The sequence below is a fragment of the Centrocercus urophasianus genome, unplaced genomic scaffold (genome assembly GCF_019232065.1).
Source record: "Centrocercus urophasianus isolate 14NV4802_14NV808 unplaced genomic scaffold, USGS_Curo_1.0 seq_29, whole genome shotgun sequence".
NCBI lineage: Eukaryota > Metazoa > Chordata > Aves > Galliformes > Phasianidae > Centrocercus > Centrocercus urophasianus.
In genome coordinates this window covers 9,510,402-9,530,347 of record NW_024884855.1, presented here as the reverse complement: position 1 = coordinate 9,530,347, position 19,946 = coordinate 9,510,402, and the positions used below count along the sequence as shown (strand labels likewise).

The following is a 19,946-nucleotide window of genomic DNA, read 5'->3' as shown; positions in this document are numbered from 1 at the left end:
CTTTGCACAGTGCTGCTCATTTCCTTTTGAAGCACAGCGTTTCACCTGCAGGGTGATGGGGAGGTTGTGCATTGCTGGGAGGGGGCTCAGTAAAGAAGACCTCAATGCAGCTGTCAGCAGCACTGGGATGACACAGGGTGGGGGCTGCAGAGGGAGATGCTCACAGGACAGAGGTGATTCCACATCACCCTGAACTCTGTGTGAGGTTTGTACATGCAGAGAAGAGGGCAGATGGGATCAGCTGGGATCGCTGCATTTGGGACAGCCAGCATCCAGGCTGTGGGTTTTCTGCTTAAACCTCACGTAATCACACTGGGCAAACTGCAGCTTTATCAGCTTTCCAGCTTCTCAGGCAGGTTGTAAAGTAAGATATTTCAGATCAGCTGCTCCCCGCCCTCCAGACACCACACAGACCTCACTGCAGCAGCAGACAGGCAGTGTAGGCTCAGGATGCTCATAAAAGTCCAAAACCATATCATTTCAGTCTGAGCAGCGTCATGTTTGATATCAGCTTTTGTATTTATTGGTTCAGTTGTTTTTCGCTGTTGAAAAGTTTGCGTGCTTGTGTGTTTTTCTCTCTGTTCATATCGACAGAAAGTGAGAAAGTGGGATCATTCAGAAAGGACTACAGCAAATAATTCAGAGCTGGTGTGTGTCATATATCTCACCAAGGCCCGAGTTTCAAGCCAAATCGAAAGAAAGTTAGCTGAGTGGGTTTAAGGCTTTAATAGCACTTCACAGTGTAAAGTTTATGAATTATTTTAAGTGGAGCCCATGAAATGGTATTGGTTTTGTAAAATTATCTCGACAACAAATGGTCTTGTTCAAGGCTTTCCAAAACGGGCGCTCGTACATCAGGCACTCCCTGGCACGGATTCGAATGCAGTTGACAGCAGATCTGCATTGGAAATGAGCAGATCACATAATGTCTTAGGGAAAGGCAGAGTCTGGGCATCAGATGTTCCTGGGTCTTTATTGTATTTCTGAGAATTTGCTGTGAAAATACAGTCCTGATAAGTGTGATTTGAAGAAAAAAAAAATCAAAGTGAAATAAACTGTGATGGAAACATTTGCGGCGTGCTGGAGCTTACAGTAAACAGGAGCACAGCTGATGGAGAAATGCAAAAATACTCATTGTGACAGAAAGATGCAGCATCTCACTGAGCCCCATCTCCCAGCACCAGGGCCATTCCAGCACAGCAGCCCATTGGCTTTAGGAAAAATGGTGTTTGGCATCTCTGGGAGCTTTGGGGACTGAGAGCGCTTCTACCATGTTCCTGATGTTGTCTGCTTCAGCCTTCTGCTGGTTAAAAGCAGTGCAGGAAAATAAAGAATCCCTGGATCAATGCTTCACCTCCTCCACTGTGAGCCCCTTCATATCAGCCCATCTGGATCAGGGCTCTGTTTCTCCCCTTGACCCCCAGCAGTGAGTTGGACCCGTGCTGCTGTGTATGGGCTGTCCCAGGGCAGGGCAGAGGGACACTGCTGGAAAGGAGCACAGATCAGCAGCACAGGTTGTTCAACAGAATTGGGAAAAATGGGTGTGAATGGGAGCAGGGGAGGAGGACTGTGCTCACACATGGGACAGGTGCCCTTGTTCACCTGGATGTGTTTCAGAACAAAACAGCAGCCCAGATTTTTTTATTATTATTTCTTGTATTGGCTCAGTTAAAAGGAAAATCCTAAAAGAGGAGCATAAGAGCCCTCTGCTCCCATGTCACAGCCTGTGATTTCCTAAAAGCAGAAAAGGGGAATTTGAACCCACACTGCTAGAGGAAGGAGTGAGGCTGCCCTGCGTGCAGGTGTGCAGGGAAAGCATCCCCACAGCTACAGGCTGCTCAGCCTGCATCTGCTTCACATCAGCTTGGACAGAAAGCATGAAAGTGTTTAAAGCCTGCTGAGTGGCTGAGGGGAGGGCAAGAGGAAAGGGAATGGGGAAAGGATTGCAGGGAGCTGTGCAGGAGCAGCTGGACTGGGGAGAACACTGCTTTCTCCTTTTGTATTTCTCCCTTAGGTTTGCGTGTGAAACATCTGCCCTCTTGCTAAGGATGCCTGCTTTATGCCAGTGGAAGCTGCATCATCCTGAGCCCAGTCAGGCTGAGAAATGCAGGACTGGGCTTGCATGGAAGCAGCAGAGCCTCTCTTCCTTGGAGTAATTGCTTTCCTTCGTTGCTCTCCTCCTCCTTCCCCAGGTCAGGGCTAAACTGGTTTTCATTGTTAGCAGCAGTGCATCGTCAAGCTGCTGGATAAAAACAGTGAGCAGCTCATGCCGGGTGTGCAGCTCACATCTCTGTCATAGCTGCTGTTCAGTTTACTGTGGTTTGGGGGTAGAAGAGATTTCCTGTGCTGCTGAAGTCAGGCAGATTCTTTGTAGAGTAGGGACTGGATAAATCTGCATTCGGCCTGCATGCATCACAATAATGGGGAATGGCCATATGAAGTGCTGGAGAAATGCAGCATTTAACTTCCAGAAATTGTTTTTAAGCAGATGCCATCCAGCAGATAAATGTAGAGATGTCCCCTTTTATCACTGTTTTTGCAAGATTTCTGTTTGCCTAGTGCAGTGGTATCTGGGTGACCATAACAACCCATTACATTCATTTGCCCACAGCTGATAACACCGAGCAGATTCCTGCTGTATATTGCTACACTAAGATCGTCAGCAGTGACACACTGCCAAACAAATATTTGACAAACGAAAGACAGGTTCTGTGCCATTCTCTGCACAATGTTGAGTCTGTCCTTGCTGTTTTCTCTGCCCTCATCTCAAGATGCTTTTTTGGGTGTCTAATCTCCTGACCTGGTAAGGCTGGCCTATTGCACAGAGGCAGTGAAGCAAGGCGAGGGACTTAAGTTGTATCAGGGAACATTCAAGTTGGATATTAGGAAAAATTTTTTTCTCTGAAAGAGTGGTGATGCACTGACACTGCTGCCCAGGGAGGTGATGGAGTCAACGTCCCTGGATGGTGGATGTGGCACTGAAGGATGTGGTGTGGTGTCATAGTGGGATGGGTTGGGATTGAAATCAATGATCTTAGAAGGTTTTTTTTCAACATTTATGGTTCTGTGATTCAATGATTCTATGAAGGATTTTCCCCAGTGGGCTATTTCTGCCAGGGCACAGCATGGCTGCACAGGCAGGGTATACACCCCATATTTGGAGCATATGAGAAGGCCAGGGTGGCAAATTCTTGCATGGCACCAACTCCTGGGCACACCGAGGAGGTGATGCAGGGTCTGCATTGTCCCCTCTGTCCCCAGGGCCCTTCCAGCTCTCAGCACTGCTGCTCCCCCAGCTCCCTGCAGTTTGCTGGCTCCCAGCCACCTGAATATTTCGGTATGCAACGTGTAGAGTCAGGAAGTTTGGCCACACCTGCAGACACATCCATCTAAAACCTGCCGAGGAAAATGAACCACTCTAAAGTCAATCCAGCCATATGGAATGAGATTAATTTAATTCAAACAATTCCAAATGCATTTACATTGGCCTTTTACTTTAGGACTGCAGTTTTGACTTTAAGCAGGATTAGGAGATTGGAGGAGTGCAGAGAGGTTCCTTGTCTGCAGGAGCCTCGGTGCTGTTTGCAGGTGGATTAGAGCTGAGCTCTGGGCCTCCACAGTGAGCTCTGGGAATTAATCCTGCAGGAGGATGGGCAGCTGAGGCATGATACGAACATACATACATAGCAGTGAGGAGCAATCCTGTTTCTTTATTCCACCTGATCCTGTTTTGTACATAGCTGGGCTGGGCTGGGCTGCCGGTACCTCCTGTAGGTACAACCCCACAGCCTGTTTTCCTATGCAGCCACAGAAACACTCCCTGCCATCACCTGGGATGCCTCACCCCAGCACTGATCCTACCTGGCCCTACAGGGTGTATGGCTCAGTGCAGGGATCTGGAAGAGCCAAAGCCATGCGCTGTGAACCTCACACTCCTCCGGTGCTGCTTTCTCTTCTTTAGGCACTTCCAAAACAATGCCTGTTTCACTTTGCCTGCTCTCACACACACACTTGCTACCTGGGGCCATTTTGAAGCACACCGAGCAGTTCTCTCACCCCAATGTGAATGAACAAATGGCATGAGCTCGCTCTCACCTGCCAGATGACCACACCTTATTTTCCAGCCATGAGCATTCGCTGATGCATCTCCAGGGATGCCTTTCTTCCCTCTCCTGCCCTGCAGACTGCAGACTTTTGCTGTGCCACACTGTGTCCCACTGAGAGCAAGCACTGCTGTATAGCAGCGATGCTGGAGTTCTGTTGGGTAGTGCTGGTCTTTCTTCCCCTCCATTGGTAGTGGCACAAATTGCTCTCACTGAAGTTGAGGTGAGATGTTTGACCCAGGTACCGAAAGCTCAGCAGTCATTGAACAGCTCAATTCCAGGAACAGAGGTATTAACCCTGCAGTCCTGGGCTGACTCCAGCACGTTTAATTACAGCCTTCTATCTGAAATGTGCTCTGCACTTTTGACCAGTTGTGGGATTTTCTTCTCCATCTTTCAGCTCTGAAGCAGCTTTGCTAAGAGCTGCAGAGCCAAAGCAATCAGCAATTATGGCTGCTCCTTCTCTTAGGATTTTCGAACTGGTATTATTTTCTGGGATTATACAAAGTATCAGTGGCTTGGCTGATCTGAAGAGTTGTAGCATTTTAATCCGGATAATGTAACCAGAAGCGTATACAGTATCCATGCACACGTTATTGCTGCAAAGAACGAGATCTTTATTAGATAGATAATACAAATAACTATTTGTGAACACAATTGTTTGGACGTTGTGTTGAGGGTTATGGTTCAGCGAGAGCTATTGGTGATGGTTGGACTGGATGATCTTGCAGGTCTTCTCCAACCTTGGTGATTCCGTAATACGTATGGAAGTACGAAGTAATGCGATGCAAGGTAAATACGCGCACCCCCTCGCACTAAAGAACGCATTTAAAGATTGGTTTTTAACCTCATGCCTCAGTGTAAGCTGGACGAGCTTCGGAAGGCAGAAGGCTCTGCAGAAGGCTGCAGCTATCAGCGCCGAGCGGCGATTAAAACGGCGGCCACGGGCTTGGCGCGGATGCCCGAAGGAGCAATGCCGGGCGGGCTCGGAGCTGCGGGGCGGCTCGGTAGGAAGCGGGGCTCCCGGCAGCACCTCGCCAGCCCCGCGGAGCGACTCCACGCGCGGATCCCGCACGAAGCGGCTCGCACGGATCCTCGGCACCTGCCCGAGTAACGGCGCTCCGCGCCCGGCGGTGACCGCTCGGTGCCTGCAGGCGGCGCCGCGCCCCCGGCGCTGCCCTGAGCCCGCAGCCCGGCTCGCCCCCGCCCCGCGCTATAAACCGCGGCGGTGCCCGGCCCGGCCTGGCCGGCGGGGCTGGAGGGAGAGGCCGGGGAAAGTGGCAGCGGCGGCGTCGGCGGGGCCCGGCCCGGCTCCCGCTCCGCCCCGTCCTTCCCCCCTCCCGCCCCGCCGGCTCCGCCCCGGAGGCCGGCACGCTGGCTCGCTCCCTGCCTGGGAACATGGCCGAAGTCGGGGAGGACAGCAGCGGGGCGCGGGCTCTGCTGGCGCTGCGCTCTGCGCCCTGCAGCCCCGCCGCCGCGCCCCCTCCCGGGCCGCCGCCCCCGGCCGCGCCGCCCGCCCCCGGCCCGGTGCTGGCTCGGCTGCAGGGCCGCGAGTTCGAGTTCCTCATGCGGCAGCCGGCCGTCACCATAGGCCGCAACTCCTCGCAGGGCTCGGTGGACGTCAACATGGGCCACTCCAGCTTCATCTCCAGGCGGCACCTGCAGCTCAGCTTCCAGGAGCCGCATTTCTACCTGCGCTGCCTCGGCAAGAACGGAGTCTTCGTGGACGGCGCCTTCCAGCGCCGCGGCGGCCCGGCCCTGCAGCTCCCGCCGCAGTGAGTGCCGCCGGTGCGGGTCGGGCTGGGCCGGGGGGGGGGCGGCACTGCGGGGCTGTGGGCCGGGAGAGGGACTGAGAGGGATGGAGAGAGTCCGCGGAGGGCTGAGAAGGGAGCGACGGTGGTTCCTCCGAGGGGCCGCTGTTGAGGACGGGCCTTTGGGGCCTCCCCCGGCTCGCGGAGGAGAATTGAGGGATGCCTGGCATGGAGGTGGCAGAAGGGTGGCTGTGTGTCTGCTGGAGGCGGTGGTGGCAGTGGGGAGGGGGTTCTGCTCCTTGAAGGCAGCGAATCCACCTCAACGTCTGCAGGGGATGTCGCCTTCCAGCAGCCCATGACTGTAACGGGGGGTGTTAGCAGGGCTGGGTTAGCGGCTGGTTGAGCCACATCTGGGGAAGAAACGTGAGCTCCGCACTGTAGGGTGCTCCTCTGTGGTGCTTCTCCCGCACACCGCTGCCAACAGGCTGGTGTCCAACTGGTGGCCCTTCAGGGATTCCCAGAAGATGAATGAGAAGGAAGGCTTTCCCCAGCGGGCCGAAGCTTGCTACGCCCAGGGTTTGTCTGCCTTGGAAAAGTTTTAGTGGAAAAAGTTGGAGAACCACTTTTGTCTGAGTGCGTGTTTCAGGGTTGGCCAATTGTGTGTTGACTCTCTATGGAGCAGAGGTGGTGCTGCCCACCAGGACCCCTGCAGAGCAGTGCCCTGCATACTTTTGTTCCACTCACAAAGCGCCGAAGGCTGCAGAGACATCTTTCTATGCTAAATAAGCTTTCTTGTTTGAGGAAGGCCCAGAAAGAACGATGAGGTCGCCGTTAATCGTGTTCTTCCTCTGAAAATATTGTTTATGGTTGCTGAGCACTGTCCAACTACTGCAGAGCTTCGCCCCGGAGGTGGCAGTGTGGTGGCAGTGGGTGATGTAATTCCTGCATGCATCCTTCAGGCCACGCTGGGCAGGCTGTGGCTGATGCGCTCTGTAAGGGCAGGGGTGATGTTTTATTGTGTTCTACGACGCTGTTGGCTGTTTGTATGAAACATCTGTTTCCATCCAGCAGCACTTGGCTCTGGTACCGCACACCTCCAGCGCAAGGGTCCCGCAGTGATCCCTCTCTAGCCAGCCTGTTGCTCAGGGGAGGGTTTTTTAATTACTCATTTCCTCTGCAGGCTGCTTCATTTTGTACTTAGTAATTTGGTTGTAACTCCCTAGCTACTCGCTCTCCGAGGCATTTTAGTTTGTAACGTGTTTCATTTTCTGAAAGAGATCTCCTTCAATGTCAGTTTAATTAATCTTGCTTTGTAAAACAAGACCACCCAAAGCCCAGGGCAGCTCTGTTGCGTCGCTCCCTCTGGTTCTCGGTTTATTTGTCCAAGCTCTCCCCTCCCTGCCGTCCTATTTCTTCACTTGGTTAATCATAAGCATTGTGCTCCCTCTCAAGCAGGGAGTTGGTTGCCTGTACACCCCCCCCTGCCCCCCCCCCTTCCATTTGCTCTTGACTTCTGGAGTGGGAACAGCAATTTTCCTTCTCCTTCGCCGTGCAGGGAAGTGTTTAATGCAGTTATGAGCTCTGCACAGTAAGGCATCCTCCTTGCTCGGCCACTGTTTGAGCTACATAAAGGAACTTGGTGTGCTCCTCCCTTTCTGAGTTCTGGAGCAGAAAAATGTTTCGCACCGATCTAAAGGAATTTGCCCCCATACTTCAAGCAGGTAAACAACTCCTCGCCTTCTCCTGGCCAGGCAATGCTTTGTAACCCAGACAAGAGGGGGAAAAAATAAGTCCTGTTGAAGCACAGAATTGAGTGAGGCTTTTTCTGCTTGCTTTTGTCCCCAGGCGTGGAACATCAGCCAGCTCCCTTCCCCGTTGCACCCTCAGCCCCACACGTGCCCACTGAGTGAGCAAACAAAGCGTCGCTCAGTGCCATTTCTCTTCTGCAGAGCAGTCTATGTGCTTGTTGCTAGCCAGCTAATATTGCCAAAATATGGAGGGGGGGGCGGGGGGGGAAGTAGAAATAAGTCTTAGTACACAGGCTTTACAATTCCAGCTGTACTTTTTTTTTTTTTCCTGAGTACTATTTTGTGGTAACATCCCAGCCCTGTTTGGAACAGCCACATCATCTCTATCTGCCAGTAAAATGCATGGCTGGTATTAAGATTTAGAAATTCATGGCTGCTCCATTTGATGATTTAGGTGGACGCCCTTGTGACGGTAATCTCTTAGAGCTGCTCGTTTGAATAGCCATCTCTTTTCTTTTTGCTATCTGTTGTTTGTAAAGGGTAGCAAAAAATCTGCCAAGTCCTATTTCCTTTGTGTCAATGCAGTCGCTGCTGTATTCTGCTATTACAAGTGAAGGAGTGATTGTGCATCATGAGATCATGAGGGGGTTCCAGGAAAAAATGCATCTTCCACGTGTAATTCATGCTAAAACATAAATCTTGGACTCGCACATTCCATTTCTGAGGTTTCCTCTCGTTTCACTCTTACAAAACTTGTGTGCTGTAAACCCTCTTCTGAGTTTGGAAGCAAACATCCCTCAAACCTACAGAAGGCTTCGTTGGGAGGGGCGGGGATGGGAGGAATAGGATGAGCTGGAGGTGTTTCATTCTGAAGATTCCCCGTGCCTCCCAAAACAGCAGCCCTGCTCTGAACCAAGGGCCTCCGTCCCCATCACGCGTTCTGTCGTCTGCTGTGAGCAGGATCTCGCCGCCGGCCGGGCGGATCGCCTTTCACAGCTGTGTTATGGAAGATTATATTTCACAGATGTGATGACATAACTGTGGAGTATAATTAAGCAGTAATGACCAACAAGGAGGGCATTTCCTCGAGGTTAATGACAGTTAGAAACAAAGTGGGTGGAAAAGCGGAGGGCCGCAGTGCAGCCGAACGCCCCTTAATCTGTTTAATTAACGCGAGTGTCGCACTGCAGCAAGCGCTCAGATAAATCAAGATGAAATCATGGAAGCACTTACATTAAGTGCTTAAATAAAATTAAGGATTGCTAGAAGCTGTTCTTAGCTGTGCTAGTGGAAATCTGGGGAGAAATATCTGGGCTTGTGTTAGAAACCTCCAGACTGTTGGTAGGCTGTGCTGTGGTCTTATTTGAAACTATCGATACAAGTTAAAGCTGAAGATAATGTGGGAGTCATTACCCAAAGTAATTATTCCCATTTAAGACAATAATTGCTTCAGACTTACCATGTAATCAAGTGTTTACAGCATCATTCCAACACAGGATTTTTAATCTTTCCTTTGCAATCTTCAGAAATAAACTCGGTTTTTAGAAGCAACAGTAATGAGCTGGAGGCTTCCAATAATTAAACTGAGCATTTTCCACCCCTGGAAGTGAAGGATCTGAGACAGAAGCTGGAAGCTGAGCTTGCTAACCTGAATTTTAAGCAGCTACGGGTCAGGTTTTCAAATGCTCCTAAGTACAAAAGTCCTATTGACTAAAAACTGCAAATGTTGATTGAGCGTAGCCTGATAATGGCACTTGAGCTTTCTGAACTGGGGGCTCAATGGCTGGAAAATGGTGCTTGCCTGTGAATATTTCATGGCATATTTGCTTGTGGCCTTTGTGCCTGTTCTGTGGCTTTGCAGTGGAACTATTAATGGAGCTGAAACTTTCTTTTTTTCAGTGTAAATTGATATTTTCAGCGCGAGATTTGTAAGCGTTAAACAGTTCTTAAGCCTGAAGTTCTTCTTGGGATTTAGGAAATGGAAGCAATGAATGGAGTAGTTCTTGAAGTGTAAAATGCATGGAAAGGAGATGTATGGCTATGTGGAGTTAAACTGCAGAGTTAAATGCATGTGTATTTATCTCTGTGTATAGGCCCCGTTATAAACTGGCAATGTAATGTACATGTGGCATTTTATTATGAACCCACTGCCTTATTTATAAAGGGATTTTCCTAGGTACTAACACTTGGCGTAAATAAGTAGTCCAGTGCTCAGAGCACGTCTGAGGGTGCTGATCTGAAGAAATCCTATGCGTGTGTTCATCTCTGTGGCAGTGCACAGCTCACGTCGTGCTGGGGCAGCACGGCTGTCACTGCCTTTGGGTTCTGCACCCAAGCAGGAACAGAGAGCTGAGCTCAGCAGTGCTCCGTTCCCTTCCTCAGGGAGGTTGGGCATTGCTGGCCCGTAGCTCAGGGCACAGCTTAACAGAAAAGCTGCCATACTCCAGGAAAGTGGAGATGTACGCAGTGTCTGATGAGCTCGCGAGCTGCTCAGCCCCTGTTCTTGCAGCGAGGCCGATGCTGTCGCAGTGCGTGCCCAGGAACTGCTCTGACCACATAACCACGAGCGCTGCGCCGTTGTTTCTGAAGCACCCCGCCAGCTCCTCGTGCAGTTCTACTTCTTAAACATTGCATAATCTGTGTCTGCAGCGTGGCGGTGGTTCTTTGTTCGAAGCGCATCATTTGCTGTGCTGCAGCTGTGGTGGATGGTGGTTTTACTCCTGCTAGGAACTCTTTAAAGGTTTGCTATCTTAGTTCTTTATCTTACATTTTTCATGCTCTGATTTCAAAGACCTGAATGGGTTTTCTGTTGCACAGCAAGACTGCGATAAAGCCTTACTTTATTTTAATTATGGAATTTATGTCGAGCAATAACTCTTAGCTACGCAACTCAATTTGTCACGGCTTATGTTAAACATTTAAGGAAAGCTTCTCATTACATGAAACCGGTGCTCGATTTGTTGATTCAAAAATAGCAGTGCTGTAAGTCAGGCTGTGAGTATAAACCAGTGCTATGCGAAGCTCACTGCGTAGTTCCCTTATGTATTCCTTTAAACCAAGCTCAGTTTGGCTTAGCTGACATGTTGACTATGAAAAGATGGATCTAAGCAGAGCGTGCCATGCTTGTCTTGTGCAGAGCTTCAGCTCTGAAGGCTTAAATGTGGATTCACGTTGTGCTGGGGTAACGTTGTGCTAGCAGCCTCTTGGTCATGGCATGCATGCTCAGCTGACTGCAGGATTCTTCCAGTGAGCCCTGTTGCTGTATATAGAACTCCAGGGGATGAATGAGTCTGAGAGGTTTTGCTTTTACAGAAACTGGAAGAAAAATCATGAGATCTGTAGTAATTCACATCTCGGTTATTTCGGGGTGAACGTCCTCACTGCAGAGTTCCGGTTTTGACTCGAGGTAACAAATCATGTGCATTGTGATCAAAAGAGCATCTATTTTGTTTTCTTTCAGAAGATGGGCCACGCGGTCTTCTGCAGAATAACCGAGTGTATAAATGACAGCCGGATTGATGTGGTTGTGTTCTTTGCAAGAAAGCTCTTAGCAACTGCTCTGATTGCCATTTGTCATCGGGGCTGTTCTGTGGGATGCCAAATTCTCTTGCTCGTTGTTACAGTTTCCTGGAGGAGTAGATGTGCAACAGGATGTTGGTAAAGAACAGGAAACTACTTGAATTCACCGCTCATGCCATACAAATAAAGGCTTATGACTGGCCCTTGTGCAGCAGTGGCTGCTTTCTGGCGTGGCCTGAAGTTCCTGCAGCTGGAGTGTTGGTGTGCTCTGAGGATGGGGGTTGTTGGGTGCCCAAAAAGCCACTGTGGGGCCTCCAGCACAAGGACATCATGGGGCTGGTGGGGTGGGTGCAGAGGAGAGCATGGGGATGCTCAGAGGTTGGAGCACCTCTGCAGTGGGGGCAGGCTGAGAGCTGGGGGTGTGCAGCCTGGGGAAGAGAAGGCTCCAAGAAGACCTCATTGCAGCCCTCCTATGCCTAAAGGGAGCTGATAAACAGTGGGAGAGCAACTTTTTACACAGGCTGATAGTGATGGACAATTAGGGAATGGTTTTAAACTGAACCAGGGGAGATTTAGCTCAGATGTCACTGTTCTGGTACAGCAGAGTGCAGATTCACCCTGAGAAACAGGGCAGGTGAGGGTCTGGGGAGGTAAGGATCCTTTGAGGGGATATTTTGTGCCGGCCTGTAGGGTGAAGAGGCTGAAGCAGAGTTTTGTCTTCTAAATGCGGGCTGTGAAAAGACGTCTTCATGTACTTCCAGATTATTTGGTTAATGGACTAATTGTGAGTGCAAATTACTGTACAGTCTAAATGCATTTGCTCATTCCAGTGAATAATCCAGTATTAACCACGGAATGGCTTTTTTCAAGTATTTGTGCCTCTTCCCACTGCAGTGTACTGCAGGCTGCTTGTCGTTAGGTGCAGCACCAATATCCCATAGCTAAAGAATATACAGCTGGGAAGAAACTGTTATTCCTTTGTTTTCCTAATGCAGATGCACTTAATGCCTGCTCTCTCTTGTCCGTAGATGTTTCCTGCTGGTGATTTACATCTTCGGTTCCTTTAGAGCAGCTCAATAAAATTCATGTGTGCATTACTTTTGCATGACACTTAATTTTTATGAAACGCATATTTTATTGGACGGTAAAACATTTAAGGGTCTTAATGGCCTAATTAATACTCTGTATCCACTTCTGTCTTGTGTATTTTGCTCCTCATTCTACTCCTTCCTTCTTGTCCTCGTGCATTTTTTATCATGAAAATCTCGAGTAATCTTGAGAGAGCACTCTGTTAGAAGCCTGTTCTTTGAATATTCAGCAACTCTAAGTAAGATTTGATTGATAGTCCCTTCTCTCCCTTCCCAGTCTATTTTTAGTAGTTCAAAAAGGAGCTTAATTTCTCGGGCTGTCACTTGTTGTGTATGTGCAGGCTCCAATTTGTTTCGGTGTTTTTCTCCCTCCTTTCAGCATACTGGGTAGGTAATTTTCCTGTTGCCTGATGACATGTTGACAGCTGGGGAGAGAGAAAGCAGCAATGAGCTGGGAATTGTACCTTAGCAGAGGGAGCGAAGATGGACAGCCTTTGGTTGTTATACATGCTGGGTGATTAGAATAGGAGGATAGATGGAAGAAAGCACATCATTATCGCTTGCTAGAACACTCTTGAAACAGTGTGTAAGTCTGTATCTTTCCATGTACAGGTAAAAATCCACTCCATCTTCTAGAACAGAGCAAAGAGACAAAATAAGCCTCCGGAGTGCCATAGGCACAATGGAAAAGGCATCCTTCCCCTCCCCTGAAATACAACATTGTAGCTAAGGCCTTTTTTTTTTTTTTCCTGCTTTGTGCGGCTTTGAAGAGAGGCTTGGGAAGTCTTCCCACACAAACTGGTTTAATCTTCCGTCTCCCTTAAGGCCACGTACAGAAGGCACCAGTGAGCACGGCTGGACTCCCTGCAGAGCCAGTTCGTGCACTTGCTGAAGGAATTGCTCTTGAGCAACTGAAGGCCTTTCCTCTCTCCAGGGCATAAGAACCATGGACTCTGAAATGCACCAACTCTGGAGCGTGTGGGAGGAGGAGAGGACAAGACATACAAGGCAAATTTGGCTTCCACCCGATGGTAGACCAGGAATGGTTTTGCTTTTCATATTCAGTTTGAGGTGTAGCCCAAACTAAAGTGTCAGCTCTTGGTGTGGGAGATATGCCAACTGCTGGGTAGTTATTGATTTTTTTTATTTTTTTTTTTTAAGTATTATTTCATGGCTTGCGTAAGATGCTGTCCCTTAGGTTGGCTGCCTGCCTGCCATGTGTACAGGGGTGTTGGCTGTCAACAAGGCAGGCAATTGGGTGGCTTTGCCACCTTCTGTCCCTTTGGCTGTGGAACTATCAGCTCAGCAAGGTGAGACAAGCCATAATGAAGCTGTATTGCCCCGGTAATGCCTGCAGAGGAAGTCAAAAGGCTAAAGCAAGCTGTGCTGCTAATGCTTTTCTGATTGGAATATTAAGGCAAGCACAAATGTTTCCTTCAAGTGTAGGAGTTCTTAAGAGAATATTCCTTATGTGCACTGGTTCAATAAAAACATTGCTAATGTGTTTTCTTATAAACGAGGTGTATGCAAACCAGCTGTTAGAAATAGGTGCAGTCACTTAGTCTGGACTTGCATGTGGGCTGTTTACACCAGCATGTCCCAGATCAGCAATTTGCTGCCAGCTGACCCTCAGAATGAACCTGGGAAACATTTCTTTCTTGCACAGTGATTCCAAATCTGAGGTAAGATGAGTGCACTGAATTGAAATGTTTCCCTAGGTCTGTATGCTGTATGGAAGTGAATGAGGTAGGGACACTAGGGTATGGCAGGGAAATTAACTCTCAGAAATGGTAATGGCACCATTGTGGAGGCAGCTGGCATATGGGCTGTCACTGTGTGTGTGCCATTGTCATTTTACTTAGTGAAGTTCTTTGCATGGAATAAACTCCTCAGCAGTTTGGTAGGATTTAAAATACTTGAATTCAGGGATTATTTTAAAATGTTTACTCTCTTAGCCATGTCCTGCTGGGTGTCTGTCCTAAGGCAGTCTGGTGCACCTTTGCCTTAGGATGAAATCGCAGCAAGATGAATTTCTTTCCTGCTTCTTTAATAGGAAGACTTTGTCGTACTAAATTTTGCTTGGGATCCTCTTCTAACCTTCAGTTTCAGTGTCAGCATCATGGAGACTGCAGGTGGGTGTCACTTTGTAGACACATGTGAGAGATGCTCTGTGTCGCCCCAGATGCTCCTTTGGCTCTGAGTCCAAAAGATGCCAGCTTTTATAACATCTAAATTACCCCAGAGCAGCTTTTAAAACCCTGATCCTGGCATCCTCTGCTGGGCATTGAATGAGTTGTGAAATGTCTTCAGAGGGAGTGGAACGGACTGGGGCGAGCATTTTGCAGAGTCTGAGTCCATATGGGTCGTTTTTTATAACGTACATAAATAGCACATTGGCTCCCTCCAAATCACTTTCTAAATGAGCTGAACCAGCCTCGAAGGAAAATACATCACAGTCACGCTCTGTGTTAAGCCCTCTTAGAGACTGATTGAATTCAAAGGTTAGCAGCATCCCACACAAGTTTTTTTCTGGAGTATATGTGTGGGAATTAAGATCTTTGAGCTTTACGGAGGTTATTTTGTGTTGCACAGCCTTGGCTAACATGTTTGTAGGTAGCTCTTAGCTTTGGAAGCAAGTGTCCTCAGTGGCTTGAGGGACCTTTCAAGGAGACCAGCTGGCTGCTTGAAGGAGAGCCCTCCGTGATGAATGGCCCATTAGAAGTGAGTTGATGGCATTGCAAATGAGATTTACATGAGAATCAAACTGCTGTAGTGGATCCAACAAAGATGCTGAAACAAGTGTCTCTTTCTCTGGTGGTTATTAAGAGATCTAATGCCCTGATCGTTATAGGTGGCCAATTTCTCCTTCTCTAGGGTATAGAAATACTTGAATTCGTATAGTAATAAAGAAGCTGGGAAGTAGGAAAATGGGTTGGGACAGAGCTGCATGTGGCCACATTTCTGTGGCAAGCTGGAAATTCCCCAGCATTGAGCCAAGCCTTAAGATGCTTGGTTTTGGGTTAGGTATGGAAATGAATAACGGCCCGGCTGCAGGGTCCAGGGAACTGCTGCCTGTTCCATGTGTCACTGCACGTTTAGCTCTGTGATTGCTACTTATTGAAATCAGAACTTTTTGTAGAGGCTGTTGGGGGGAAGTTCCCCAAAGCGTGGGTGCAGGTGGGGCTTTTTTTGGCGCGGGGGTAGGTGTTAATTGTGGTTTATGACTGGGGGAGAAACGTACTTAGTTGAGTGTTTCTGCCAGGATGAGCGAAGGAGGAAAATAGTGAATATTGACCTTTTCAATTTTAACCAAGATCAGGCTTGGAAGGTTGCTCAGAAGGGCTCTCCGGTTTCAAAGAAGCAAGGAAGAAGTGAGAGATGCTGGTAGTGGCCATGCTTTGCTGAGTCACTTCTTGTGGTCTCTGATGTGGTACAATTGAAGCCAGACTCCTCTTCAGGGCTGTCGTGGATGGGGAAAACAGCCCATGATGAATGGGGAGTAGCAGAAACAGCGTGTGGGTGAGCATGTGCTGCAGGGTGCTTGCCGTGGCTGTAACGTCTCCAGAGAACCAACCGCTGTCAGTCTGGGTGCTCACCAACAGCAACTGCACTCTGGGGGCCCACAGCTGCCCTGTGCTGCGTTTGGGTGTCCTCAGCCATCAGGGCTGGGAGCTGTGCTGTGGGTCTGGGGATTCGGTGGGGCTCAGTATTCCTACAGGAATGCCTCCGAGACCTTGGAAAGCACAACTCGAGACCTGGTGTAGTGTCTGACGTGGAAGCCTGATGGCAGAGGGTTTGTGAGCACCACATGAAGGATGGTGATGGGCTGGGGATGTGACAGCAGAACATAAAGAGCTGCTGTCCTGCCCTGTGCCATACAAGCTGTCCTTCATGCCTGGAGTTAACCCAGTGGGACAGTGCGTTACAATAAGGATGGGTGAAATAACCCTATTGGCCACTGTGCTCTGCATCAGTTTTTCTTTTTTGTTTTTAATTGCATAACCCCTGCTGCTGTCAAGCACTTTTAAAGAATGTGTATCTTCAGACTGTGAGGGATTTTTTTTCTGCTTCTGTCATTCTGCCAATTGATCTGTGCTTAGCTTTGTTTAATGGATGTTATCTGATAGGGTTGGGGGTTTGTTTTTGCTTTGGCTTTTCTCTTTCCATTGAAAAATCACACCAGAATCTAAAATAGACGAGCTCAAAACTGAATGCTAAGGCAAGATAAATATCTCTGATATTTATCTGTGATATCTGCTGTCAGAGCAAAATCCCTTTGAAAGGAATTTTTGTCCCCAGAAGATGCCCCAGCATCGAAGAATAATTGATTCTGCCCATGTTGGTTGTGCTGCTGCTGGCACGTGCAGTGAGCAGGAGGAGAGGAGTTAATTTTAGCTTGATTAGCAGCACAGAAGGGAATCAAGATGACTGCTTTGGAGATGGCAGTGGGATGAGATCAATGATGGTAGTTCACTTTTAATACATCTAAGTGGGTGTTCTCAGCAACTTGGTTTTTCTTTTTTTTTATTTCTTTTTAAGAGAACCAAGAATGTTAATGCATTTAGTCCTTGAAAACCTCCTGTGGTCGCAGTTCTGTGTGCTTTAATGTTGCATGGTGGTTGTTTAAATGAATGCCAGGTGCTTGCATCCCATTCCTCAGCAGTTTCCTGCTTGGCGCTGCTCCCTGGTTCAGCAGCATGGATTGGGTTCCTCGCTTTTCTCCTACTCACCTTTGTTTATGTGCTGGAGCATGTTCAAAACTGTTTATGATTAAACATTGCTCAAACAGGCAGGTTGAGATTTATTGGTGTGAAGGAGGCTGGGAGGAGGGAGTGGTTGGTTGGTCATCTGTGTTTATTTCCAGCTGCAGGTGATGTTATTGCTGCGGCACACGTGTCTGCTGGCGGCGGTGGATCAGACTGGCTGCTGTGTGGTGACACAGGACTGATACCCATGGGCACTGCCTTCTGTGTAGGGTGCATCCAAAGCTCCAGTGAGGCTCTGCATGCTGCTGGTGGCCTCTTTCCTCTTGAGCTTGTGGCTCTGAGGTCACCCTGCTGCTTTAAGAACCGTGAGCTGTCTCTGGGTGGGAGAGGCTTTCAAAGATCCAAGGCTTTAAAACATGCCAGTGGGGTTATGACCCATGGGAGTTTTAAGTGTAAGACTTATTCTGGGCATACCCTTTTAAAAGCTAATGCTGGTGTACAAGTGGCTCAAAACACAAGGCTGATAGGCGACCAATCATTAGGAAAATATTTATAGTGAAAATTTAGAAATGACAAAGTTAGAGGTAAGTTCATGAAAGCTATCATCTTTCTTTGGAGCTGAAATGGTGTTTCTTAGCCTCTTTGCTATCACAGATACTGAACTGCAATATTGGTAGTACTCTCAGCATGATCTGCTTAATGTGGGAAGGGATTTCTGCAGTTAGGAGGCTGGATGAGGAAAGAGATGTTGTCCCTCCCCCCACGATGTTGCACATAATTTACATTTTCTCTGAAGATCAGATATTTATTAGTTGATGAAGGAACGGTTTCAATGGTGATGGCAGCAGCAGTGTGTAGAGCCCTTGTGTGACATGCAGCTCCTTAACTACTCCTTATTTTTATGTATACAACCACACACACAACAAAACAACATAATAGGTTTGCTGTGTGTCACAGATCGTATCAGTCATCTGCAGTGCTGATAGCGAAACTTTCTGGTGCTGGCAGCCAGCCCTATCTAAACACAAATGCTGCTGCTGCCAGCCAGCCTTGGTGGGAAGAGTTCATACATTGCAAAGTGGTGCTGCTGCTTATTTCTCTCCACTGTTTTTGCACTGGGAGGCACCACCCGTGGGAGACATTAGCTGACGAGTGTGGCGGTGCTGGAGTAGGACGTGGCTGACCGTATGACATGCAAGGAAAGGAGTTTGCTCTACCTTAGCAGTTTGCTCAGAGATGTGAGGTTGTTTACAGTGAGGAGTTCACAGGAACAGAGCAGCCTCTGTGGCTGGGAGAAGTGGGGCCAGAATTCGCCTTCCAGAGAGCTTAAAAATAATAAAAAATAAAATCTGCCACCTACACTGATAAAAAGACAGCTGTAACTGTTAGTGCTGTGGACTCATTTAAATTGGTGTAATGTCACATCCAGTATTTGTGGGTGCAGGTAAGATGGTTATGCCCACATGTTAGCACTGGCAGAGCAGTCAGCCCTTCTGATGCTGCAGGCTGACTGCACGCAGCTCATCTCCAGTCTGTGCTGCTGAGCTGCAGCCTGCTCTTTGCAGAGGAGTGGGAGGCGAAGAGGAATTCGTCTTCTGATAGCAAGCCCTGTGCCCTGTGCTGCCCGTTTGGAGTGAATGGCATATTTTGAAGCTGACTCCAATGTTTTGAAATGTGAAACTGAGTGAGGTACAATTATAACATCACCTCTGTTTCTCTGTTCCTGATCGTTAGGCACCCAGGAGCTGCTGTTGTATGATGGGTGCTTAACGTGGCTGGCTGTGTGGTGGGCTTTCACTGTGTCACTGACCCAAGTACCAAAAATCTGCCTTAATGCGATTTGTTATTAAAGCCTGTTAATTATACTCTTCAGACTGTACCAAGGCTTGATTTGTGAGATCATCCTACATCTCTTAATCTGATTATTAACAACCACTTTTGTTAAACTTAATCCACGTTTGGATTAAGCTTTATTTAAGCATTCATATTTAGTTGTTATTTCTGTTCTGTTTGTAAAAACGTGAATTCATCCCCCGTCAGGTGAGGGTTGACTGGTGCTCCACTGAGTTCAAAGAGAAGTGGTAGTGGCTGTTTCTCAGCAATATCCTTCAGCTCTTTTGCAGGTATTGAAGTGCATGAAAAGCCATTCCCAGCTGGCTTACAGGGGCTTCTGCCGAAGGATTTTTGGAAAGGTCGGGTCTTGAAACTGCAGGCTCCTCCTTTGTGCTCTAATAGCCTTGTGGAGGAGATGGCAGCTGCTTCAGGTAGATATTTTTGGTACTGGAGTCAGCAGCTTTACTGTGAGACCTGTGCTGCAGTGTTGGGGATGGTTGGATCTGGAAAAGACCCGTCCATAAGGTGAGCTCTCCAGGCAGGGTGGTGGCTCCAGAGAAACCCCTCTGCTGCCCTCTGTTCCCTGATTGATGCACCCTTCTCAGCAATCACCATGATGTTCTTCCCTAAGAGATCTTGTTTTCTTACTGAATTTACTCCCTGACAACGCTGTGGTATTTAATTACACACACAAACAAGAAAAGGCAACAGCAATACCTTAAGGTTTTTTTCCTTTTTTCTGCCCTGTGCAGAAACAAGATATTTTGGTCCTTTCCAACTCCAGATATTCTTCAATTACAGGATTCTGTGAATCTTGAAGTAAAGCTGTGCTTGACATCTCAAATAATTTTCAAATAGTAAAATCTGAATGTTATTGAAGAGATGTAAGGAATGTGAAAATAAAAATATAGCTCTAGATTCTTCGCTAGGAACTCTGCAGTGCAGAACAATTTAGCGCTTTTTCACTTGAAAAATTAGCTGCTATTGTTTGGACAGTGCTGATGCTAGTTTTGTCAGTTTGCTCTGTGACAGCAATTAAAAGATTTGCTAGAGAGTCTCCAAGAGATTGTAGAGAAGCTGTGCAGAATAAGTGATTGTTTTTTCAGGTTGCACAGCATGGTGCTTTGGTGGAAGCTCTCCTGACAACATCAAGCTGTTTGAACCTCACAAAAAAAAAAAAAAAAAAAAAAAAAAAAAA

At 48.1% G+C, this 19,946-nt stretch overlaps 1 protein-coding gene across 2 annotated transcripts in view; it reads left to right on the top strand.

Annotated features, from left to right (window-relative positions):
• Positions 1 to 19,946, top strand: part of FOXK1 (forkhead box K1) — a 58,628-nt gene that overhangs the window by 11,077 nt on the left and 27,605 nt on the right. Inside the window, exon 1 of one of the 2 annotated variants that reach the window (XM_042828228.1) lies at positions 5,502 to 5,878. The exons of the other annotated variant lie outside the window; for it this stretch is intronic. Coding sequence (XP_042684162.1) covers positions 5,502 to 5,878 — 377 coding nt within the window. Of the gene's footprint in view, positions 1 to 5,501; positions 5,879 to 19,946 lie in introns of those variants that run through there. 2 annotated transcript variants of the gene reach the window in all.